The sequence below is a fragment of the Dysidea avara genome, chromosome 10 (genome assembly GCF_963678975.1).
Source record: "Dysidea avara chromosome 10, odDysAvar1.4, whole genome shotgun sequence".
NCBI classification, from domain to species: Eukaryota; Metazoa; Porifera; class Demospongiae; order Dictyoceratida; family Dysideidae; genus Dysidea; species Dysidea avara.
This window is the reverse complement of record NC_089281.1, coordinates 16,018,790-16,046,590: the sequence shown is the minus strand read 5'-3', so window position 1 is coordinate 16,046,590 and position 27,801 is coordinate 16,018,790. Positions and strand designations below refer to the sequence as shown.

The 27,801-nt window shown below is 37.1% G+C and overlaps 1 protein-coding gene across 1 annotated transcript in view; it reads left to right on the top strand.

Moving 5' to 3' along the window:
- LOC136236791 (uncharacterized) overlaps positions 1-20,674 on the top strand; it is a 36,362-nt gene extending 15,688 nt beyond the window's left edge. The window contains exons 3-7 of the mRNA XM_066027025.1: positions 1,709-1,912; positions 4,015-4,152; positions 11,968-12,168; positions 20,450-20,482; positions 20,553-20,674. Of these exons, the coding sequence (XP_065883097.1) occupies positions 1,709-1,912; positions 4,015-4,152; positions 11,968-12,168; positions 20,450-20,482; positions 20,553-20,674 (698 nt within the window). The remainder of the gene's footprint in view (positions 1-1,708; positions 1,913-4,014; positions 4,153-11,967; positions 12,169-20,449; positions 20,483-20,552) is intronic.
- The last annotated feature ends 7,127 nt before the right edge of the window (positions 20,675-27,801 follow it).

Sequence of the window (27,801 nt, the reverse complement as noted above, 5' to 3'; positions counted from 1 at the left end):
ATAGCACTGCTATCAGTGCTCAGGAATGCATTAACGAGAAATGGAGGTAGTATATACCCTCCTAGGAGGGATATAACTTGTATATACTACCTCCTATTCTCATTAATGCATTCCAAGCATTCTCAGAAATCATCTGATTTCTTTGATGAAACCCTGTGATCTCCTCTGCTGTAATATAGTGACACTTCACAGGATCAATAGTGGGTTTTAGTTTTGTAAAGTGAGCTGGCAAAGCATAGATCATGGACTTGGGGAAGAAGATAGTTTGTTGTTTTGCTGAATGAAGAAGGTCACAGGTTAGTTTATATTACTGTTTTTGATTGTATAGTCACGTGGCGATGTCCAGACATAGGCGTAGCTAGCGCTTAATTGATTTGGCTATTAGTTTTAGCTAACATAATATTATTCACTACTTTAGTTTATTCATGGCTAGTAAAGTAAGTATTTTAGTGCACTTGAATCATCTTTATATTGCTGTTTTGACACCTGGCGTGATGTCACATACCCGTAGCATGCGTAGTGACTGGGTGTGGCGCATAATTGAATAGGCCATTATAGCGCTGTAAAATATTCACTGCTTTAGTTTATTCATGGCCATACTTTATAGTGCACTTAAGCTTCATTATTAACTGTTCAGCTTGCATTTGGGTTCCTGTGTTTAATTGTGTACCCACAATTGAAGCAATCTGCATGCATGCTCGTGTCGATACACTTACGTTGGGCCTCTCAGCAGTGCCTTGTCATTGCTCTTACGACATTATTCACAATCGAAATTCACATGGTCCCATATAGATACACTTGCAAAGCATTCCTGCAGTTTCCCCACACTTGTAGGTGAGTCACCCAAGTGGAATATATTAGTGGCACTTGTAATTTGCCTGAAATATACATACTTGCACTCGGGCTGCGCCTTCATGCTTGTGCCTATATTTCAGGCAAACCACTCATACCCATGTTACAACTACTACATATCCCAAGCTATGATGAAATACTCACAATAACAGGCTGTTGTGATAACCAAAGGTGACTTGTATAAACTATTAACAGTTTTTCTCGATTTCTTGATGTTTTTCAGTGACAAAAACGTGTGATACCCCAGAACAAAAACAAAAAAGGGCACTGCCAAGCAAAGTAAGATCATTCGAACAGCATGACTGATAAGAACAAGGACTGACATCAAATTGCAGCCAAGTAAATTGGAATATTACCACGATCAATCTGTACAACTAGTAAGAACAAGGACTGATATCAAGTTGTCGCCAAGTGAATGCAGTATTATCCATTCTCTTTGTAGCTAGCTATAGCTATAATAAAATTAGAGCAAATACACAATTAAACTGTCATTTGGCTGCTGTTTTGCACAGTGTGTGTGGCCAAATGACAATTTAATAACAGTTGCATGTGTATTTGCTCTAGTTTTATTTATAGTTATAGGTAGCTACAACACAGTATTGCCAGGTCAAAAAATGAGCCGTTAAGTACATTTTGCCTGTTAAAACATCCTCAAAGAACGGGCTAAATTAGCTTATTAAGTGGTATGAACATAGGCTTTGTAATGTGCAACATAAGTATTAAGGTACGTAGCTGTCAACCCTTCTATGCAGATGTACTTATCAGGCTCATTTTTGACGTGGTTGTACACTCTAGTTTCCATTATTTGCTCTTGCTATTAGTTATTGTGTTTATATATTGAATAATTGATGTATAGGAGGCATTGATTTTGATTCTGGACCATATTCCATTAAATTTCCAGCTGGAGTGACTACTGTTCTGTTTGATATACTAATTATCGATGATCAGACTTTAGAACAAACTGAAACTTTTTATCTCTCCATCAACAGTGTCATATTACCTGATAGAGTAACTGGGATTACTCCTGACCAAACTATGATAACCATTCAGGACAATGATAGTAAGTAATATACAATGTAAGAAACATTTAAGCCAGAAGGTATCATCATTATGCTGAACCAAGAAAGATATTCACCTGATGTGTAAATTAAATCCATATACGTCATTGCTGTGTTGATTTATTGCAAATTATATGGCTAAAATAGGGATTAGATGGTGTGTCACCATTTCATATTTCCGCTGTGCTAGCATTATGAATACAGTTAAACCAATAATAAGGGTTGTAATCATTGTGATCGAGTAAATAGATTGTTAAGAGGTGTGGTCTCGGTGCTTGATCATTGTTAATCAACCAAGGTCGTGTTACTGAATATGTGTGGTCTTGAACCTATTGTGAAGTTACAGGTATCTACCAAGTGTAAGCACTTAAATAAGTTTGCAGCATCTAAATATGCTGCTCAAGGAAAGTGTTGATAGGGAAAATAATGTGGTTTTGTTGCATGAAGAAGGACAAAGACCAGCCTGATTGAAAATAAAAGGCACAGAAGGCACACACTTGTCGGAACCCCAAAGACACATCCCACTAATGAGTTTGTCATTGTGGCGTAAAATGGTGGCCATGCACTGCTTCATTTGGCCTTCAGCCTTGCAACTGTGGTCAGGCAAGCAGGCAGGCAGGCAAGCCAGCAGGCAGGTAGGCTGGCAGGCAAACAAAAATTTCAGCTTTGGTGATTTTTAAAAAATCCTATATCCGGCCACCTGTAAGTGTTTTTGTGTTTTCAATGCTGTATTTGGTGTTAGATGGACCAATATTATTCAGTAAAGGTGATTTTCATCATGTAAGATGTCTCTAGGATGATTTTTAAAAGCAGCATTTTAGGTGTCACACGTTACTTTTGGGGGAATCCCTACTTAAACAGTACTACTGTACTGTTTGATACTTTAATCACAAATTTATTTTTCATACGCTATTTCACATTATTTTTCCCTGACATCCTATCAGATTTTTGTATCTTTATTATTAGTTCTAGTGTGTATGCAAGATCTAGTGTGTATGCAAGATCATAAGCAGTTCACCGTTTGGCCTCTAGCTATTATGCTAAGCATAATAGGCTAGCAAAAGCATCAAACATTATGCCAGCATAATAAGACGACTTTCAAGATTTTTAGTTAAAATGCACAATGAGTGCACCAAAAATGCAGCAAAACATGAACACACTACACTTTAATGCTGCATTTTCATATCAAGAAAATGTTATTGTTTTTGCACACTTTGCAGAAAACGATTGAGATATTCTAATAGAGCAGTCACTTACTCTAATACAGCAGTCAGGAAAGGCTGATATTCTAATAAAACAGCCAACTTTAGAGCATAATCTTGATTTTGAAAGCATAATTATGAGCATGATTTGTGAGCGCTGCTCAAAAGCATAATGTTGATTTTGTTTATTTTATTATTACTGTGTTAACTTTACAAGCGAAGACTTTGCACAGGGGGAGGGAAAATCAATACAATTTCTTATACAATTAGTTACAAGTTCATTCAAAGCATAATTGGCTCAAGCCTACCTCTAGCCTTGTGACTGTGGTCAGGCAGGCAGGCAAATTGGCATTGCCTGGCAGGCAAGCAGATGATCCTGGATTAGATGTAAGTCTTAGACTATTCCATAATGGTGCTTTTCATCACACATGTATGATATAGTTTTTAACAGTAGCGATTTAGTGGTCACCATTCATTTTAGAAAGGAACCCTACTAATATAAATAAATAAATAACATTAATAGCAGGAAATATTGTTACGTAACTACATAGGTGTCTGCTTTTTAGAAGTAGCAGAACATTGACTTGTTTTTTAAAAGAATTGCTTGTAACATTTTGTTCTCTTGGTAACAAATGCACCCTGACATATTTGTTTCAGCAAACTCTGATACAGCTATTTTTCTGTGTTGTAATAAAATAAGTATTTTCTAATTTTTATAATTATGAGCAACAAAATATAGGGTTATGATTTTTGTAGCTAACAATTATGTTAAAGCATTGCTGTAAGTGCTGTTTTATGGAGAGCAATACAGGGGCACATGTGTAGGACATACTATTTTATTTGTTGTATGTGGAAATTATTATTATGTAATGAATTGTACATCTACCTATATACACATATAGTTGTAGTGGTGAGTTTTAACCAGTCAGCATATAGTGTTGATGAAGATGATGGACTAGCACTACCTGTACTGGTTGTCAATGGCTCATCAGCTGTCAATTTTACTGTACAAGTGATGACTACTGATGGATCAGCTACTGGTAATGATCATGTTGTAGATGTTTTACATACGTACACAATATTTGCACATAGTACCAGTATTTTAGAAAGTCAATCTATTTTGACTTTAACAGTAATGAAATCTAAATTTATGTCTTTAAAATGGAACTTGTAAATAAGGTACGTAGTTACCGTACAGCTTAAATATTTGGCAAAATTTTGAGGTTGAGCAATGTTGTTAAAAAGTTAAATTTTTGCAGATTTGCAAACACTCCCCAAATGTATTAGACTATATGGAGGTCTAGATATTTCAAAGGTAAAATTTTTGCTGGTAACCCCTAAAACTGCAAAATCAGCAAAAAAATTCTGCCTCGAGATATACGGCATGACATGGGTAGCTCAGTAATTTACTGAGTAACTGATTGACCAGTTTCAGCCACTTTTAATCCTAAAACAATGGTGTAACCTAGTATATGCCTGCATGGATGGACACGTGTCCACTTATGTTGTTTTCCTAATTTGGATGCACTGTTTCCACTAAAGAAGAGATGGAATGGTGAATATGGTTAACAACATCTTGTTTTTATTAATGACTATAGTATGCTCACGTTGAGCTGAACCCTGAAAAACAGCTAAAAATTAAAAGTGGATTTTTTCTCAACAGAGTTAACATTTCTGCCAACCAGATGATTATTGGTAACAGCAAAGGTGTCAACAACAGACACGTACGGTTTAGCTCCATTACAAGTTCGGGAAAGGGCTCTAATGGACACTGTACTTATATGGCTTCTCCATAGGAAATGTATTGTGAAAATTTTGATTGGCTGTTAATATTATGTCAAACATTTGAACAACAAGATTTTGAAATATTTTTAGTGGGTCAAGTAGTACTACAAATGAGCCAAATTTCAAGATCGTGTGTAATTGCATCTATGAGTTATTAAATGTTTTTGAGGATTCAGCTCAACGCGAACATACTATATAGCATTGGTACCTTCCCTACGTGCAGGTACGTGTTACACAATTTCATTAATCACCCATATTCAGAAAATTTTATAAACCGCAATAAAACAAATTGATGCATTATGTATTGTAAACCAAGCATTAAATGGTAGCACTATTTTATGTTGTAAAGCTAAATAACGTGGTTAACAATGAGACACGAATTTGTACAAAGCAATATTATTCGTGGTTTCTATACTGCAAGCATTCATGTGGTAATGACAAACGTGGTCAAATGAATTTGTACAAAACTATTTAAAGCTGTACATGTACTATTTTCAGTACCGGTACTGCAAGCAAAGGTTTGAGCAAAGTAGCTTAACACATAGGTGCACACTTCCTGGTACTGAGGTTATCCCGAAATGAATGGTCCGAACTAGACAACAAGACAGCACTTTAAAGCAGTTAAAGTACCGCTACACTTGTACAATATCAAAATAAAAGCACTTGGGCATGGTGTCAAGCCTAATATAGCACTCGGCTTTGCCTTGTGCTATATTAGTCTCTCTCCCACACCCTTGTGCTTTTATTTCCATATTGTACGTGCGGCGGTGCTTTAACTAGTATAAAGAATTGAAGTTACAAAAGAAAATGTACTTACTCTAATAGAACACATGGGGACAAACACAGACAAATGAGCATGTATTAGATTGGCGTGCCCATACCTGCCTATTCCAATCAAATGTGTTAGCTACTCCAACAGTCCATATACATTGCTGTGAAGCAATACCAGGATGTTATGAACTTAATGTAGTTATGAACGAAAAGCTTAAGTTAGAAAAAGCATTAAAAAGGTATATATGACCCGCTGAGCGAAAATCTGACTTGTTTGCATAATTCTATCCATTGAAATACATTGAGTAAAAATGTGTGCTACATAAATAATTTTACATACACTTTAATCGCTTCAGTAAACAGTGAAGGAAAAAATATCTAATATACCAATGGATTCACCTCTTCATGGAGAGTGAGAATATCTTTGTTTCGTTTCTGTACCATAAAGCTAACATGAGTTACGTGCATTTGTTTATGTTGCGGTAAAACGTAACTTTATCATTGCCATTTCTAAGCTTGAACAGACTTCTTGTTTGATAGCGTGGCTATATTTAGACCAAATACTATACCTTGTTAAATGCCCCAGTTCATAGTGAATAGAATGACACAAGTCCCAGCTCTGTAGTCCATTGCACTAGAGACTTATGATCAATTAAATGAGCGCTTGTACTTTTTTCCATATAGGCACTGTACAAATCAATTGTTTTGCTCTTCTTGTTATCTATTGCTATAACTCCAAAAACTCTAGGCTGAAACTTTAACAGCCCATTGGCTTAAAAAGTCATAAAATGATGTTCAAGGAAAATGCAAACAAGTTGGCGGGTCACATATAAAATGAAGAAAAAAATTATGCCACAGGTAGGATTCGACCTGGAACCACAACAACTTCAGAGAGGTGCTATACCAACTGAACTGTTTGTCCTGTTGTTTGTAATGGAATGCAGCTGAAGTTTTCTCTACATCATGGCCTTCAATGCGCTGTAGCAGACAAAGGAAAACACGTAGACACTTGCAATAAACTTTGTGAGGTAGCCAGATGATGAGCATTTCATTTCATATGTGAATCGTGTCAATATGTGCACAGATTGGTGAGTAAGTGTCATCAACATCTGACATTTGATAAAGTATATCATGAAAAGGTGGCATTAAGAAGAAAAAAGTTGTCATGGGCATGAATCGAACTCAGGACTTTTGGATTAACAGTTCTATGCACTAACGCTAGGGCTGTTTGTTTGTGATTTAGACAGGAATGTAGCTCAACTCTTCCTACACCAATGCCTTCAATGCTCTCTAGAGGATGAACAACTTCAATGCTCTCTAGAGGACGAACAACCACAGTTAGAAGCTTCATTTTAAAATGATGAGATGAGTGCTTTGTTTGACACAGCAACTGTTTTGATATATGCGTTCATTAGCAAGGTAATTGTCTGACATCAAAGGAATGTAGACAGATGGACAGATGGCTTTTCAGCTTTATATAATTATATAAATTGTGTGATTTAAAAGTGATGGAAAATATTGAAAGGGGCAATCAGGTGAGTGACAAAGCTGAACTAATGGGCTGGATGGTAAAGAGCTGTGCACAGAATTTAAAGAGACAATTGGATGATAAAAATCTTCTGTGCAATAAATTAGTATGTATCACTTTCACACCTCAGACCAAAGGAGCCACCCGGGCTACATTTCGTATGTAGCCCAGCTAGCCGGGCTACATACGAAATGTAGCTAGGCTACAACTGGGCAGTGATTATATGGATGTTGAGGCCGAAATCGATTGTGGGGATCGATTAATACTCATGATTAGGATGCATGATTTGGATTTCGCCATGAAAACCACTCAGATAGAGAGTGTTTGTTATCCTCACCATCCTACGAATTGAAAAAACTTAGGCTAAGGTGAGAACGACTGAACGAGTGCTATAGCTTATTCACCAATTATTTCCGCATCTTTTCGAATATGGACACGCCTTCATCACGAAGCTACCGCTCTGCTTGGAGTAACCACTCTACAAGCAAGCTTACCTATCTAGGCCTTTAGTGAATTTCATAATTTTTCCATAAACGATTCAGTAGGACTGATTAAACATTAAACTCGCGTAGCCGAAATTCTCTGTGATATGTCCATTCATCGTAATCGAATGTAACCAAGACGTACTAGCTGTTGACCCATAATAGAAAATTTTAGGTATGCACATATAATACATCCAGTGGCTGCACTCGTATTGGCTTGGGTGATTGATCACCCTGTACAGGCTATCAGCCTGATAAGTGTTACATATTAGCTGTAACACAGGGAATTCGGGTTTTGCCTGATATGTATGCCCTCTGCCCTCGGGCAGTCAGGCATACATATCAGTCAAAGCCCTCATGCCCGTGTTACAACTATTACATACTATTAATATTAACAGGATATAAGAATGCTCTTGAAGAATAAACTGCTGTTGTAGTAAAGTTTTGTTGTTTTGTATAAATATTAGCTATTTTATGATCTTAATTAACTTGTTTTTGATTTCAATTAATAGTATAGTGTAAACATAGTAACTGATCGCTGTAAGTAATGATGAATCTTAAGCACAGTTGGAATGCATATAAATGGCTGTGTTGTCCTAGTTATTGTTCATTCACTGGCTGACAAAGTGTTTGCTAGAACCAAACATTTTTACAGAGCAAATATTATCCACGCAAAAACAGCCAAGCTACATAAAAAGGGTGTGGCTTCCAAAGTCGGGGTTGTGAAATCAAAGGTGGCAGCCATGATGTTAATGACATAATGGATTTCACTTCTTTTTGTATATTAAATATCCCAAAGCCAACCATAAACTGGCTTTGAGGCTGTTTTACACAAATTTCTTCTTATCTGAAAATGCAGTGATGATCATATAAGACAAAGTGGTGCTATGCCAATACAGAAAAATACCTACCGATCTGATACCAAAGCCAAAGGATCTATTCAATAGCTATATAATTTTTTGCTTGCTTTGTTCATGGCTATTGTTATACAAAACGTTGTAGTATATTACTTGTATTTTATCTGCACTAGTGTTTTATAACAAAGCAAATTCCTTCCAAGTTATTAGGATATTTTATTTACAGTGATTGTTCTATTAGAGTATCTTGATTTTTCATGCAAACGGGATAAGTTGCAGTTGTTAACATTTCAAAACAAATAATGCCTAGAATATTATTTCCATCCTTTTTTATCACAAGTTCTGCTAGCATTGCACTTATTATGGTGATGACAATTGGGTCTTACTCATACCAATACCGACTAATACCAAAATGTCTATATACTAGTATTTTAGAAAGTTGTTAATTTAAAAATGAAGTAGGAATCTATGCAATAAAAAGTATTAAACAAGAGATGAATGATGGTATTACAGCATAGCTTGGTGGGAAGTCCCTACTTTGGCATTGAACAAAATAATGGTTATAGCTAATGTGCCAATTTCCCACCAGCTGTGCTGTAATACCATCATTCATCTCTTGTTTCACTACTTTTTATTGCATAGATCCCTACTTCATTTATAAATTAACATATTTTTAAACAATACTAATTTGTTTAGTTTTTTGTTGTAGCACAACTAGCTTCAGTTGCAGCCAGCTAGACCAATAAGGGGTGAGGTCATCTTGTTTACTGTTAAGTAAATAGCTAGATTGTTAAGAGGTGTGGTCTCCATATACTCTATCGCTATTAGTCTACCTAGATCTTTATTTGAGGGTGTGGTCGTGAACCTATCACAAACAGGATCCCAATCACAAGGTTGCAGATATCTAGCTGGTATATCTCTTAGCACTGGGACTGAAGCGCTTCTGAAATCCAGCTCTGAAATAATTCTGTGGTATCTAAATATGGTGCTGAAAGAAAGTGTTAATACAGAAAATGAATGCCTCGATATGGTTTCGTTGGATGAAGAAGAAAACAAACAGCCTAATTGGAGATAAAAGAAAAGACAAGGTGCAGAGGGCCTACACTTGTCAGAATCCCAAAAGGCACATCCCACTGGTAAGTTTGTTATTGTGGCATAAAATGGTGGCCCTGCACTGCTTCGTTTGGCCTCTAGCTTTGCGACTGTGGTCAGTCAGGCAGTGAGGTAGTGAGACTAAAATTAGAGTTTTGATGATTATTTTATATTCTATATCCGGCCACCTGTAAGTGTTATGTTACAGTTAATGCTGTATTACACATAATATGGACTAGTGCTATTCCATAAAGGTGATTTTTGTCGCATAAGATGTCTCTAGGATGATTTTCAAACGCAGAATTTTGGGCGGCACACGAAATTTTTGGGATGATCTCTACTTAAACGGTACTACTGTACCATTTGATAATGTCAGCTCTGATTCGATGGAATACTAAAGAAGTTTCAATAGTATTGTAATGCAGGTTACTTTTGTAATACTCTCTAACAGAGTGCACATTGTTTCGAAAGCTTCTAATAGAACACACATAGAATTCAATTTTCTATTGAGTAGATTTTAGCTAGAACTTTCATTTAGAAATTAAGAGAAGTGAACAGCCGTGATAGCAGCAGTTCAGTGGTTAAGGATTTGGGTGTTCTGTATAGAGATTATTGGTTTGAACGCTGGTAAGATTGTCCAACATTATTCATGCACTTTTAGCATCTCAACCCTGCAATTAACAGTTGTTCGGTTTTTGCCATGTAACTCTAAAGCTGTCAATGCTATTTCTACTAAGCCACAAAAGGTTTGAGCTATGATGGTTGACCTATACACATACCAATTTTTAAGTTATTCCCACCCTGTAGGCATGACAAAAAGTCAGCCTTTTTAATACATTCTTAAAGTGCACCAAAGTTTAAGAAAATTGAGGTATGCATTAGCATTTTATAATGGTTTTTGAAAAGTGAAAAGAATAATCTAAGCCTCCCAGTTCCCTAAACAAAGAAAATATAGCTGAAGAAATTAAGTCAAACTTTGAGGGCTTGTATTTCATGATTGTGTCAGGAAATCTTGCTCAAATTTGGTATGTGGGGTGCTGAAGGTGGAAGGAATTTGCAGTAAAAAATAATTCCAATTTGAGAAGAGAGCACAGAGCTACGTATGTGCGTAAAAAATCACATTTTCTTTCTTCCTGGAAATATACATACTCACGGTGTGGTGAAACAGCTTTCTTTGCTACACGACATACTACCATGTGTCTTGATCATGTTTTATACACTGGACACAGAGTAGAGTTGGGTATATGTATATGCTATATCATTGGTATTGTAGCAAAAGCAAAGACAATAATAGTATCAAGACTTTTTAACTACTTTGTGTATTTAGTTTCATAATATTATATTACAAGGTTTTCAAAGGAGGTTTCCAGATTTTGTAATTATTCATAGATGCAGGGGTCTAGGGTCGCACCCCCAACTGCTGACATATTGTAAACATAACAATTTTTCAAAATGTATTGGGTTCATGATTCCATGGATAATACAAACTATCCATAATAAGTTTTAATTCCCTTTTAAGTCTCTTAGTGTAAGTATTGGCTTGCATAAAAGAATGCATTTTCAAAATTGGTAGAGAAAATAAATGTTGGACTACGGAATTTTAGGATAGATTCAGAGCCCTAGTATCTAGATCTTGAGTTTTATGCATTCAATTAAATAGACTTCCACAAACTTTGATACTTTATGTATCTCATAGCTTTATATGAATGTTCTATTAGAGGGTATAGCCAGTTTGTGCTTGGTTCAAAATCAGTAATATCAAAGAGGTGAACATGTGTCACTACTAATGGCTTTGAACCGAAACAAACATGTTTTCATTTGTAAACATGTTTGTGTGCTTGAATCATCCATACTAAATGTATGGGATATTTGTAAAGCCTTGTAACGCACTTGTTCTTAATTTCATAAATATTTCTGGCGTTTAAAAGGCTTCACAGTGTTTGGGAAGCTGGCCTAATAACACGAAACAAGAGCTCAGGTGAACATGAATGGACTATAGTTTTTTACTGGAATATTCATATCTCACTTATAAAGATTCCCTTCCTTTTGTCGACTTCTAAGGAATCAATGTAATTTTCCTGTTAGCTGTACTGCACCATTCTTGCTTTCTTTTCCTCTCTTCCTTTGTGTTACCAAAACTGATAGCTTGGTGTTTTTGCACCAATTCTACTAGTCCAAATATCAGATGGGGATTCCAGAATCCCAGGAAATCCCTTCACCACTGTTAAGAATTTAATTTTTTGCAGAAAAATTTCTTCAAGTCATTTAAAACTATAAAAATGTTTTCCAGTATAATGCAGTAAAATAAATTAATGCTCTTACATTGTACAAACTGTGTAGGAGGTGATGTTGATTATGATTCTGGACCATATTCCATCACATTTCCAGCTGGAGTAACTGATATGTCCTTTGACATTTTTATAAATGATGATGAAATATTGGAAGAGAATGAAACATTTTTTCTCCGCATCATCACCTTACCTAAAGGAGTTTCTACTGGTCATCTTAATCAAACTATGATCACTGTGCTGGATGATGATAGTAAGTGGATGATTACAAACTTGTACAGTAGCTGTATCTTATGTTTGCCATGTCACTGCGTATTAATTTATAGTTATATCTCCTTACAAGCTTACAAGTCAAGACACACGGCAGTGTGTTGTGTGGCCAAGCACAACCAGTGCAAGTGTGTGACAGACAAGTGTGTATTTACAGGAAATATCCGTGTTATTAGGCCAGCTCCACAAACTTTGATACTTTATGTATCTCATAGCTTTATATGAATGTTCTATTAGAGGGTATAGCCAGTTTGTGCTTGGTTCAAAATCAGTAATATCAAAGAGGTGAACATGTGTCACTACTAATGGCTTTGAACCGAAACAAGCATGTTTTGGTGCCTAAATTGAAATAACCATTTTTGCTGTGGGAACTCCCTTGGGGTAGGGTACCTTCCATTCCAAATTTGAGTCAAATCCGTCCAGCCATCACTGTGATAAATTATGTGCCTTCAAAGTTCTTCGTATTTTCTTCTTAATTTCTCATTTTAGAAAAATCGTAATAACTCGCAAATGCTTTGGCTGATGTACTTCAAATTTGGAGGGCAGCAAGAGTATAATTACAGTCCAATTTTCATGCAGACCATATAAAGAACAATGGAGTTATGCACAATTTTTCAAAAATGCTAAAACTATTTACTGTCACGCCTACAGGGTAAAGAATTTGATGGAATAGCTTGAAAATCAGTCTGTACACAAAATAACTATATTTGTGGTTTGAAAGAAATTTAGATGATGGTCATGGAGTTATAACAAAAATGCCAACCATATTTAACAAATGCACAATTTTAGTTTCATTACTGTAGAAGAGTCTTTCAGTTGTTAAGAAGAAACCGGATTAAAATCAATTGATGTAAAAAACAACTATGTGTAACCAGTGCATGATCGAGATACTCTAATAATGCAGTCACCTTATTAGAACATTCAGCTACATCACAAGTCACCCAGTAGAGAGTTCAGTTACGTTACAGCTAACCCAGTAGAGAGTGCAGTTACATCAAGTCACTCTGTAGAGACTTCAGCTACATACATAAAAAGTCTCCCTTAGGCAGTTCGACTGTATCACAAGTCTCCCTGTAGAGACTTCAGCTATGTTGTAAATCACCAGGTAGAGAGTTCAGCTACATAAAGACATGCGGTAGTGTGTCATGTGGCCCAAGAAGCTGGCACGCCACACCGTGAGTACACTGACAGGAAGATAAAAATGTGATTTTCACGCATTCGTAGCTCTGTGCTGCTTTTGCGAAACAAGACAATTTTTGCTGTGGACATGTCCGCCAACATCAGTACTCCACATACCAAATTTCAGCAAAATTGCTCCAAGCATTCCCAAGATATGTAGACTTCAAAAATTGGCTTAGTTTTTTTCTATTTCTTTGTCTTTTGCACACTTATAAAAGCTGCCATAAAACATGAATGCAATATCCGATTGCCTTGAAATTTGGCACACAGAAGGAGGGTATACAGGTGCATCTTTACTTCAAGTTTGACTGGAATACGATAAACTGTCAAGGAGTTATCAGCAATTATTCACAAAAAAATAACACCAATATGTTGTCACACCTATAATGAGAAAAAGCTGACAATTGGTAATGGATAAGTTAACTAGTAAACCTCAAACTTTTTGTGGTTTGAAAGAAATCAAACTAAATACCATGAGGATACAGTGACAAAACCAACATAATGCAATCAAGATTAGCTAATAAAAAAAAGATTACTTACCACGCCTATCAGAAAAACCCCTCAGAAAAACCGCTCAGGGGAATGATTTGAAAATTTGTGTACAGGTGGATTAATCATCTTAGGAAGGCCCTTCAATGGTTTAGAAGAATCAGTCTTAAAGCCACAGAATTATAACACGAAATCCAATTTGGTGTATATAGCAAGTGTGAGATCGAGATACTCTAATAGAGTAATCAGCTAAGAAGTAAAATCAACGGTAGTGTGTCGTGCGGCCCAAGAAGCCGGCGCGCAACACCCGTGAGTATATTGACAGGAAGGAAGAAAACGCAATTTTCGCACCTCCGTAGCTCTGTGCTGCCTTGATGAAACAATACGATTTTTGCTGTGGACACTCCCTCCACCTTCAGCACTCCACATTCCAAATTTGAGCGAAATCGCTTCAAGCGTTCCTGAGATATGCGACTTCCAAAATTGGCTTAGTTTCTTAGTTTTTTTTTTTTTCTTCCTCTTTTCGCACACTTACAAAAACTGCTATAAAACGCGAACGCCATATCCAATCGCCTTGAAATTTGGCACACAGAAGGGGGGTATAAAGGCGCATCTCTGTACCAACTTTGGCTGGAATACGATAAACAGGCAAAGAGTTATGAGCGATTATTCACGAGAAATAACACCAATATGTTGTCACGCCTACAGGGTAAACCGCGTATGGGAAGAAGCTGAAAATCGGTGGGTGAATAGGTTAACTATTAAACCTCAAACCTTTTGTGGTTTGAAAGAAATCGAGCTAAAAACCAGGAAGATACAACGAAAAAACCAACAGTGTGCAACAATTATGCAATCGAGATTAGCTAATAAAAAATGACTGTTTGCCACGCCTACCAGGTAAACCGCTTGGGGTAATGCTTTGAAAATCGCTGTACAGATGGAGTTATCATCTTAGAAAGGCTCTTCAATGGTGTAGAAGAATCAGACTTAAAGCCACGGAGTTATAACACGAAATCCAACTTGGTGTAGCAAGTGTGAGATCGAGATATTCTAATAGAGCAGTCACCCTAATAGAGCAGTCATCCTAATAGAGCAGTCACCCGAAGAGAATTCAAGAGATCAGCTAGAAACAAGTAACCTGTATAGAGATCAGCTACAAACAAGTCACCCTGTAGAGAGATCAGCCACAAACAATTCACCCTGTAGAGAGATCAGCTAGAAGAAGTTACCTTGTAGGGAATTCATGCAACTATAGAAAGAGATAATTCAGCTAGAAGAAATCACCTTGTAGAGTTCAGCTACAAAGAAACCATAATGTAGAGAGTTCAGCTACAAACAAATCACCCTGTAGAGAGATCAGCTAGAAGAAGTTAACTTGTAGAGAGTTCAGCTACAAAAAAACCATCATGTAGAGAGTTCAGCTGCAAACAAATCACCTGTAGAAAGTTCAGCTACAAAAAAATCTCCCTGTAGAGAGATCAGCTAGGAGAAGTTTCCTTGTAGAGAGTTCAGTTACAAAGAAACCACCATGTAGAGAATTCGTTTACAAACTAGTGACCCTGTAGAGACATCAGCTAGAAGAAGTTACCTTGTAAAGAGTTCAGCTACAAAGAAACCATTCTGTAAAGATCTCAGCTGCAAAAAAAATCACCTGTACAGAATTCCACTGCAAACAAATCACCCTATAGGAAGATCAGCTAGAAGAAGTTACCTCGTAGAGAGTTCAGTTACAAAGAAACCACCATGTAGAGAATTCATTTACAAACTAGTGACCCTGTAGAGACATCAGCTAGAAGAAATTACCTTGTAAAGAGTTCAGCTACATAGAAACCATTCTGTAAAGAGCTCAGCTGCAAACAAATCACCTGTACAGAATTCAGCTACAAACAAATCACCCTGTAGAGAGATCAGCTAGAAAAAGTTACCTTGTTGATAGTTCAGCTACAAGCAAATCATCCTGTAGAGAGATCAGCTAGAAGAAGTTACCTTGTAGAGAGTTCAGCTACAAAGAAACCATCATGTGGAGAGTTCAGCTGCAAACAAATCACCTGCATGTAGAGAGTTCAGCTACAAACAAATCTCCCCGTAGAGAGATCAGCTAGAAGAAGTTTCCTTGTAGAGAGTTCAGTTACAAAGAAACCACCATGTAGAGAATTCGTTTACAAACTAGTGACCCTGTAGAGACATCAGCTAGAAGAAGTTACCTTGTAAAGAGTTCAGCTACAAAGAAACCATTCTGTAAAGAGCTCAGCTGCAAAAAAAATCACCTGTACAGAATTCCACTACAAACAAATCACCCTATAGGAAGATCAGCTAGAAGAAGTTACCTCGTAGAGAGTTCAGTTACAAAGAAACCACCATGTAGAGAATTCATTTACAAACTAGTGACCCTGTAGAGACATCAGCTAGAAGAAATTACCTTGTAAAGAGTTCAGCTACATAGAAACCATTCTGTAAAGAGCTCAGCTGCAAACAAATCACCAGTACAGAATTCAGCTACAAACAAATCACCCTGTAGCGAGATCAGCTAGAAGAAGTTACCTTGTAGAGAGTTCAGCTACAAATTTAAAGAAACCATCATGTGGAGAGTTCAGCTGCAAACAAATCACCTGTAGAGAGTTCAGCTACAAAGAAACTACCATGTAGGGAGTTCAGCTAGAAGAAGTTACCTTGTAGAGAGTTCAACTACAAAGAAACCATCATGAAGAGAGTTCAGCTGCAAACAAATCTCCCTGTAGAGAGTTCAGTTAGAAGAAGTTACCTTGTAGAGAGTTCAACTACAAAGAAACCATCATGAAGAGAGTTCAGCTACAAACAAATCACCCTGTAGAGAGATCAGCTAGAAGAAGTCACTTTGTAGAGAGTTCAGCTACAAAGACACCACCATATAGAGAGTTCAGCTGCAAACAAATCACCCTGTAGAAAAACCAGCTACAAACAAATCACCCTGTAGAAAGATCAGCTAGAAGAAGTCACCTTGTAGAGAGTTCAGCTACAAAGAAACCACCATGTAGGTAGTTCAGCTAGAAGAAGTTACCTTGTAGAGAGTTCAGCTACAAAGAAACCACCATGAAGAAAGTTCAGCTGCAAACAAATCTCCCTGTAGAGAGTTCAGTTAGAAGAAGTTACCTTGTAGAGAGTTCAGCTACAAAGAAACCATCATGAAGAGAGTTCAGCTACAAACAAATCACCCTGTAGAGAGATCAGCTAGAAGAAGTCACTTTGTAGAGAGTTCAGCTACAAAGAAACCACCATATAGAGAGTTCAGCTGCAAACAAATCACCCTGTAGAAAAATCAGCTACAAACAAATCACCCTGTAGAAAGATCAGCTAGAAGAAGTCACCTTGTAGAGAGTTCAGCTACAAAGAAACCACCATGTAGGTAGTTCAGCTAGAAGAAGTTACCTTGTAGAGAGTTCAGCTACAAAGAAACCATCATGAAGAAAGTTCAGCTGCAAACAAATCTCCCTGTAGAGAGTTCAGGTAGAAGAAGTTACCTTGTAGAGAGTTCAGCTACAAAGAAACCATTCTGTAAAGAGCTCAGCTGCAAACAAATCACCTGTACAGAATTCAGCTACAAACAAATCACCCTGTAGAGAGATCAGCTAGAAGAAATTGCCTTGTAGAGAGTTCAGCTACAGTAAAAAGAAACCACCATGTAGAGAGTTCAGCTGCAAAGAAATCACCCTGTAGAAAATTCTGCCACAAACAAATTGCCCTGTAGAAAGATCAGTTAGAAGAAGTTATCTTGTAGAGAGTTCAGCTACAAAGAAACCACCATGTAGAGAGTTCAGCTAGAAGAAATTACCTTGTAGAGAGTTCAGCTACAAAGAAACCATTCTGTAAAGAGCTCAGCAGCAAAAAAATCACCTGTACAGAATCCAGCTACAAATAAATCACCCTGTAGAGAGAACAGCTAGAAGAAGTTACCTTGAAGAGTGTTCAGTTACAAAGAAACCACCATAAACAGTTCTGTAATAAATATATGTATTATATATATAATTTGTACATTTACTGATAAAATCAGAAATATTTAAGGTACATCTGCTTCATCTTTTCTTCTTCCTGTGGTAAAGAAAAAAGATAGGTTAAAAAAGTCCCAAAGCAGGCCATAGGCCAGCTTTGGGGTATACAAATACAAAAAGAAGTGAAATCTAATCCAAAACAGCCAAGCTGTAAAAAAAGTGTGCGGCCCTCAAAAAGGCTATGGTGAAAAAAGATGTGAAATCCAAGGTGGCGGCCAAGAAATGGCTGAGATGGTAGGTTAATGGTAAAAAATTTAATAATGACAATTCAGGTGAATTTTGTGCCAATTGACCAAGCGGCACCAAATTCACCTGAATTGTTGTTATTAAAATTTTTACCATTAACCTACCATCACAGCCATTTCTTGGCCGCCACCTTGGATTTCACATCTTTTTTCACCATAGCCTTTTTGAGGGCCGCACACTTTTTTTACAGCTTGGCTGTTTTGGATTAGATTACTTAAAGTGTTCAACTATGCTTGTAGAGAATATAACTTACTCTGTGTGGAGCTCAACTACAAAAAAGTCACCCTGCAAAGTGTTAAACTACTTTTCAAGTCACCCTGTAGAGTATTCAGCTACAAACAAGTCACCCTAATTTACAAATAATTGTAACATGGCTAAGTACCTCCTTTTGGCCACACAGTCTGGCACTAATTAGTTCAAAGACATTAAACAAAACCAAACACCAGACCATCACAGGAAATCACAATATGGGGGAAATGAACATAAATTGCTCTGGAATAAAGAAAAAAATCTTAAACAGAAAGCAGTACAACTGCTGGGCTGAGTCCGTAACTATCTATATACCACACGCTTGTTTGCCAATAAATTAAGCTAACCAAGACTATTATAGCGCTGCACTACTCAACAATGAATATCAGACACTTCAGCTACACCTGATGTGAAGCAGTACAATGGCTGGAGTGATTGGCATCAATACACACCTTGCACTCATGCATGGGAAACATGCTACCAATGAATAAATTAGCTAACAATGAATCAACTAACCATCAAGGTAGTAATTAGTGAGTAAAATCATTCCTTGTATACAGCACTCAGCAGTAGCCAATATTAGCCTTGCCTTCTTGTTCCTTCTGTGTTACAAATGAGCGCCTTTGATATGCGCACACCCCATACCACAAATCAGTTAGAACACACCCATTTGGTTGTATCTGATTTGTAAACAACTCCACCCTAGGGCCTGCAGCCCTCAGGTGTCCAGTTTATACAACACCATTTGAATGAAATAGAATGCATTCAACACTACTGTATTGATTGGCATGATTGTACAAAATCTACTGACTTCATCGAAAGTGAGTAACTTGTGTCTGTTTCCTCAAACTGAGAGATGGTGTTGTGCTGTTGTGTAAGTGAAAAGGCTTACATAATGGGGCACGTTCCATAATATGCTAGGCCACACTCATAATTTTTTTAGCACAGTAGAAAATTCACTGTTTATGCCACAAATTCTATAAAAACTGTGACATGTTTAAGCTAGTGGATGCTTTTTTAACCAGGAATACTAATGTGCTGCCAAAGCATAACTGTCACAGAGCCTACCGGAAGCATGGTACATTGTAGTAAAATGTTTTTAGTAGTAAGTAGAAAATCCTGGCTGAGATTCGACAAAAGCAAATTATTATGGATTGAGTGTCCCAGAATACTTTCACATTACGCCCTATCCCAGGCCAACTCATGCCAGCCAACCTTGTTTTGCCATGCTGGCCCTGACTTGGCATGACACGATCATTTCACACTGCAATTTATTTTGAACCACGCCATGCTGTACCCGGGTTGAAGATTAATGTGAACAGAGTATATTTTTCCTTACACTTGTTGAGTAACATAGAGCTCATCTTTGGTGGACTATACATCATGGCAAAGGAAAGAATATGGCCAAACTTTTGCACGCATACTAATTGCTGGCAGGCAAAGAAACCATTTCACTTATTGTTCAGCAGTTACATTACATGTGGAGAAAGCACACCTCCAATCGATCTACTTACTTTGATTGTTGATGGAAATTATGAACGATTGACAGTACACAAAGCCATTGATGTACTACCCACTAATTGATACCTTTGTGCTGCTAGCAAAAAGAAACAAGATGCAAAGAAGGAGTGGCAGATAAGTGGTGGTGTTAGCCAGTCAGTCAGTAAATAAAAAAAGTGTGTTAAATAATTTAATTTTTTTTTCAAAAAAATTGTAGAAACTTATTGAAACCATTGTGGGTGCATTTTGAAGTCATGTTTGAGCTTGATCATACCCAACCAATACTGCCAAGGTGCTGTGAATATATTGTGAGGCTTGTGTTTAGTCAATATTTTGGCAAACCTTTATGATACCTACTATCAGTACTGTGATATAATTATTTCTATAAAAGTATTGAAGTCTATGCTACTTTCCTTTCTTGTTAGCAGTTGTTCAATTTTCTTTTTCACAAATGGTTTTTTATATTATAACATTGCATATACTATCCACTGTATAGAGTTGTGCTAGGTAATATGCATGCCTGTATTTTGGTTGTACAGTAACTTTTATGGTTATTGTACCTGATTTGTTCCATAGCAATATCACCCACTGGCAGCACACTTGACAGAAGTGAGTGATAATATTTTATCATTGATATAACGGTCAGTGCTATATCCAAAGTTACTCTCCCTCACTATAGGTACCTCTCAGGTTATAATTACTACCATAGCAGCTGTCATTGCTGCAATCATGCTTGTTTTGTTCTTTGGATTTTGTGCTTACAAGTTGAAGAGGTGCGTATATATGTGTCGTGCACGTTAATAATTTGCTGGTCATACATACTAGTGCATATTTATAAATTTTATGTACCATCGTGTCCAGTTTCTTACTAACCATTTGAATCACAAATACAAGAGAAAAAAAACTTTGTTTTAAATTAAAGTGATGTGTAGTCTTGTAGTAATGGGGCCCAAGAGATGAAAGACATCTACCCATACAAACACAGCCAAACTGAGGGTGTGGCCTGTAAAGCATCTGGGCTTTAAATGTTGTGAAATCAAGTGGCTGGCAAGAAATGGCTGCAATTATGTTAATGCAATGACATCTTCTGACATAGATATCACTTTTTTTATTTGAGTATACCAAAAAGTCAGCCTATATATTGCACAGAGTGTTGGGGGTAGTTACTTTGTAAAAGTAACTCATTAAATATTACTACAAGTATAAGGAAAAATTAGAAATTTTGTTTAATTAGATATCCTATACCTGTAGATATACTAGTGAACATTTATCCCTACTTCAGTCTATATGCATGACTGAAGTAAGGATTAAATGTTCACTAGTATATCTGCAGGTGTCTTGTTTCCCAATGCTACAACTACATAACTAGCTACTACCAAAGGAATACAGTAATTAAGGATAAAGGGGATTGTCATTATCATCACTGTCCTGAAGAGCCCAATACCTTAAGATCATTATTTTTAGCATTACTTTGCCGCAGTGCAAGAGAAATTTACTGGAGTAAGTTCTTTCTTGCCAGCTAGGGAGTAACACCATTTCTAGGGGTGGTACAGTCAGCAATAACTTTTAACATTTTCAAGGTAAAAGGGGTCCACACTCCAAAGCACTTCTGCTACTAAGGGAACAAAATCAGATCCGACTTCTCCACAGCTGCCAAATGCTTCTGATCCTTGGCCACCTCTCCAGCTGCAGCAGCTACCCCAACACGTGAAGCAGAGGAGGAAATAAAAGCAGGCTGAATAGTGCTGTGGACGGAGACATCAAAATAAGCAGAACAAACATGTTGAAAGCCAGGATGAAAATATCGCCAGGCTGCAGGCCATCGTCATACGAAGCCTCTGTTCCTTAAGAAAACTAGGACAGGGCATTATAAATGATGATGGATTCTCATAGGACCATGAGAGCAGCCTAACAGATGGTCATCAAAGTTGTCCATAGAAGAAAGGCAAGTGCACAGTGGAGAAAGAGGAAGCAAGGTTACAGATGTAATCCAACAACAAATTCTGGTCCGGGAATGACCAAACCAAGACAGGCTCTAGGGATAGCTTTACGCCAGTCGCTGCTTGTACTAGCAGGATGTGCTAGAGCAGTTAAATGTGCCTGATCCCTAATACTGAAAGAAACATACAGGTTATCAAAGATACATTAGTCTAGTATAATTTGCAGATCTTGCTGAGAGGTCGGGAGAGTGAAAGAATTATTATATAGAAATGTTAGAAAAAGTGTGGCAGCAGCCTCCAGCTGGTCAACATCAACAGAAAGAAGGGTAGAAGCCAAGTCACGTACATTGTTACATGAATCTAAAAGGGCAGCTGAAGCAGATGGAAAACCTCCAAAATGAACAGGTAAGGAAGCTTGGCACCATGAAGAGTCAGAAAGGCTGCACTGCATAATACAACCAAGAGAAGTACTAAGACATTAACTATGGTGTTATTCTTTTTTTTTTTTTTGATACAGTATGCGCGAGTTCACCAGTCATAATAATGTTACAAAAAAGTAAACAAACAAGTATAAGAAAAAATTTGGCATAATGGAAAGAGTAGGGAAACAAGAGTCGCCAACACCTGCAGATATACTAGCAAACATTTAATCTCTAATTCAGTCATGAGTATAGACTGAAGTTGGGATTAAATGTTCACTAGTAAATCTGTAGGTGTACTTGTTTCCCTACTTTTTCTTAAAATTCCAAATTTTTCCTTGTACTTGTTTTACTAGTTCTTATAGTATACAAGTACACAAAAAAATTTAGGAAATGCACAATAGGGATATAACACTTCCTTATTGTTTTACTGTGATGTAATATCGTGCACTACTCCAACTTGTTTCAGTACTTTTTATCTATATATGTGTTATGGTCCCTACTCTAGTTGAAAATTTTACATTTTTGTGTACTTGTTTGTCAACTTTTTGTAAAATATAATTATTATGACTGGTGAACCCACACATAATGCATCAAAAGAAAGAAATGGTATCGAGCACCCAAGCTGCCAGTTATCGTCTGAAAAGTGAAGTATCCATTACGCTTCATCATCAGCAATGTCAACCCATTATGCAGCATTATGAATCAAGAACTGTTTGAAAAGTACCTCTGCAATCAAAGCAGCCACTATGAAGAATACAGACAATTTCCATTACGAAGGGAAGCCACGCATCATGCGCTACTGCTAAATCGACACCTTTCGCTGTCAGCAAAGGTGAATGGGACACAAAGTAGGACACTGGTAGTCCATGAAGAATGCATTGAACGTACTGCGGTATGCCAAAAAGGCATGTGTCTGGCCAAAGCGGCATCGAACAGTGAAAAAATCAAGCCCATAGCCTCAGCTGTTATTGAGTTATGCTTGTCTGAAGGTATCAGTCAGTCAGTTACTTAGTCAGTCAGTTGTAGAAAATTCCATTTAATAGTTTTAAATAAAGCTCCATATCAACTTGTTGAAAGCATTTAAAGTTGATCTGAAGGCTTGTTCGAGCTTAGTTTTACCTAACCAATACTGTTTCATTGTCGTCAGGGAAAAGTGAGGCTGGTTTTGGGTGATTTTTTTCATGGGCCAAGCCTGCATCTTTATGGTCCCTACTGTACAGTACTATCGTACTATGATTCCATTATATTACTTAGTTACCACAAAGAGTAATAATATTATGTAACACTTTATCCCAACACTGATTGCACAATGGTGATATTTACAATAAAAGTTACAATTTATTTCGATAATATACAGACCTCAGTGAGTATTGTCATACATGTGTGTGCATGCATGGGAATAATTTATCAAACAGTATGGTAGTACTGTTTAAGTAGGGATCACCCTAATATTAAGTGGTGCCTGCCAAAATACTGCCTCTAAAAGCCACTCTAGAAACATCTTAGGGGCAAAAGTACCTTTACAGAAGGGTCTTAGTGTATCTAAAGTCGAATATAACATTAAGCCTACAAAAAAAGCATTAATATTGATTTTTTAAATTGTCCAAACCTGATTTTTGGTCTGCCTGCCTGCCTGCCTGCCTGCCTGTCTGCCTGCCTGCCTGCCTGCCTGCCTGCCTGCCTGCCTGCCTGCCTGCCTGCCTGCCTGCCTGCCTGCCTGCCTGCCTGCCTGCCTGCCTGCCTGCCTGCCGGCCTGCCGGCCTGCCGGCCTGCCTGCCGGCCTGCCTGCCGGCCTGCCTGCCTAAACTCAGGTGCCATTCTTATGATGCAGTATATGCAAGTTCACCAGTCATAATAATTTTACAACAAAGGTAAACAAACAAGTATAAGGAATTTTAAGTTTGATTAGAGATCATAGAAAAGAAGTGGGGAAACAAGGGATGTTGCTTACACCTGCAGATATACTGCAGGGGCATAGCCAGGGCTTTTTGGTTCCAACAGAAGTATTGAGTTACCAATCTGGGAGTGCAGCCCTTAGATGCTGAAAGACTTTCAATATTGTGTTGAATCAAAACTCAGCAAACTGCTATATTTTATGCAAAAATAGTACATTAAGGGTGCTAGCACCTTTTTGAAACCACACAAATGTTGTTGTTTTTACCTTTGATACAGGCAAAAAGGAAGCTACAGGAATCTAAACTACTGCTTCGAAGATTGATCTAACTTTCTACTATACAGAGACCAAAGTATAAGATTGTACCTTATTTCATTCATGCGCTATAGTCCCTCAAAGTTAACCCGTACATTTTTCTTATTCTGAGATACTGGCTGCTTGCACAGGCATCAAATTCGCTGTGAACATTCTTCAATGAACTTGTGGAAACTTAGCGCAGAGATTTGTCTTTGCACTTCTTCTTTCTTGAGTTATAAAGCAAAGAGCGAGTGCCCGTGAGCAAACTTCGACTTCCGGACCTTGTAACTTCATACTGGATCACAACAATTATAATTCCATGCGCTAAAAGTTTGCAAATTTATCACTGATGGTCCACCAAAAGATTGGTAGAGATCCGACTATCGTGTATTCCAAAATATCACCTTTTACCAGGTAGTATAGAACATGTGCACGCCGACCATTTATTACAACAAATTCCAATAAACCACAAATGCCAACTTTATCAAATAACAAGTTATAAATGAAGTTCTGAACAAAAGAAAAAGTTCTTGTTCCTTTTCTTTACACACTGGGACATCTTCCTGTTGCTTGTGGAGTCACCAAGCCTGCTCTTTGATAGGTAATGCCTCGTAACGCAGTCAGTGTCTTGTTATGTGTGATAAATCCAGCTGGAACATCATCACTACCTAAGAGCAGGTGTACAATACAAATATATCTTACCAGCATACACTGTCACTCGAGAAAATGTAGGAAGAACGTGTGTTGGCTACAAATCAGCTTGTGTCTCGGCTTGTGTTTGCACGTATCTTCAAAACTAGCACTAACTTTCAGGCTAATTCACTCTATTGTCACTCTTGGACACCCAGATGATCATTTTCGTGATGGTTTTCAAATGAAACAGGCTGTTTCTTGGCCAATTCCTTTGGCACAAAACACAGCCGCCTAACATGGATACTTTGAGTATGCATAATATTTCCAATTATGATGTAACAGCCGCATGTGGTTATGTGGGTTGTCCCTTGAATGGTTTCAAAAAAACCCTAGCACCCTTAACAACTATAATGCATATAAGTGCCGCTGGGATGAAGCTAGTACTACTTAGGTACGCATAGTGGAAACAGACAGTGTAACACATAGAGACACATATAGACATTTGTAAGTGATAGTTATCCCACTGGTATAGGAACCATGAATACAAATGGAATGACTTACAATTATATATAACTACAATATACATAGCATGGATTCATTTTGCATGCCCAAGTAATAAATTACTGGAGTTTTATATCTTTAAACAAACACTGCACACCAAAGCTATAGCAGTATAAGGTCATGCTCAGTTTTGTATTTAATGTTAGAATTCTGAAAAGCTCCACTATTGAAGTATGTTCTATTAGAGTATACGTGACTGCTCTATTAGTGTATATATCTGACTGCTCTATTAGAGTATATCAATCTTTTAAACAAGTTTTCAAGAGGGCTCATGTTATCTCCATCTGAGAGATGAATGAAAGCTTTATAAACTGTTGTGCTGTGTCATTACACTATTACTCACTCATTTTGTCCTGCTACACTAAATGGTGTTTTACGGTCCTGCTGTAAACTCAGAGGTCTAAATTTTACAGGGGGGTTCCTGAAGCACTTGGAACCTACACCCCTGTACTAGTCAATGTTTAATCTCTAATTCAGTCATGGGTATAGACTGAATTAGGGTTTAAATGTCCACTAGTATATCTGTAGGTTTAGGCGAACTCCCTTGTTTCCCTACTTTGGTCCTTAAAATTCCAAATATTTCCTTATTCTTTTAAATTGTAAACACTATATTTTGCATGGGCATTGTTATGTTTTGATTGCTACTGATGATTAGCAGTTGTAGTATATGGGAATCTACTAATTTTATTATCAATATATACGTATCACTTTAGCGTGGGCATTCAAAAATGCCACTCAGAGTTTGACTTGCATATTTCCTGGGCAATATGTTGATATTACCTAAGCAATATCATGGGAACACAGTTTGCTCATCACTTTGATGCCCAATCAGTTCAAAGGTATGATACACTTTGACCTGTTATATTGAGCAACATGAAGCATATAATCATGGGTTTGGGTTTACAGGTTAGTCAGTGAAGTGCCTAAGTTTTGGCTAGTTGACAGTTACTGAACGACAAATGACCAGTAAAATAATCATTTGGGAAATGCACGGATGTGTATTTCTACCCACCATGTGTCAGCCATTGAGCAAACCACAGAACAACACAAGGAAGACAACTAGATTTAAATAGGTGAGTAACTTATAGTCCTAACTACTTAGCTTAATGTGCTGTCCCAATAGCAAAGTTGGTATAGTACAAAATGCTAAAACATAAAAAAACTGGATCCCACCATTGCAATTTTTCTGGCACTATGTGTAAAGCATGATGACATATGTATAACGTTCTAATGGTTATTAGCCCACGCTATTAAAATCGCTATTGATAATGATACTGTATAAAAGAAACAGGGTGAGTACTCTAATTCTTTCACCTATCAGGTGAGTGTGCCTATAGAGTAATATATTATGTCACTTATACCACGACTGCGTCAGGTTTTGCTGATATACACACCTTTAGCCCTTGGCCCTCGTGCTTTGGGTGTAGATGTCAACAAAATCCATTACAGCCATGGTATAACTATCAAATGTAATATGTCTAGAAAGTTCAAAGCTATAAAACCATTCTATGTTTCTACATAATAATTACCTTTGTCATTTTCTTCTTTAGAAAGTTATCTGAATATAGGAAAGTACAGACTAATAGGAACCAAGTCAGAGAAATGTATCATTCATCGATGGTGCATGTGAGTGTATTCACAAATGTACATACATTTTAAGCTAAATATTGTAAGAGTGATGGTCCAAATTATTTTAATATGCCCTTAGCTGCCTTTTCAATACATGTCATATCCACATGCACACTTCTACGGTAAGCCAGTAACTAAGGTGAAATATGTATATACCCACTTCAGATGTAACTACACTTGAATATCTGGTATATGTAGTAAAACCTTTTCTTATATATATATTATTATTATTATAACTAGTATATTAAAAATTATAAATTTAAAAATGAAGTACGGTTCCAAGCTATGAAAAGTAGTGAAACAAGAGATGAACAATGGTAGCTATTACAGCATAGCTCAGTGTTAAATCCCTACTTTGGCATGGTATAACAATTATTTTGTGTTCAGTGCCAAAGTAGGGATTTCCCACTGAGCTATGCTGTAATAGCTACCATTGTTCACCTCTTGTTTCACTACTTTTTATAGCTTGAAACCCTACTTCATTTTTAAATTTATAATTTTTAATATACTAGTTTGTTTAGTTTTTTTGTTAAAACATACAGCTAGCTATAA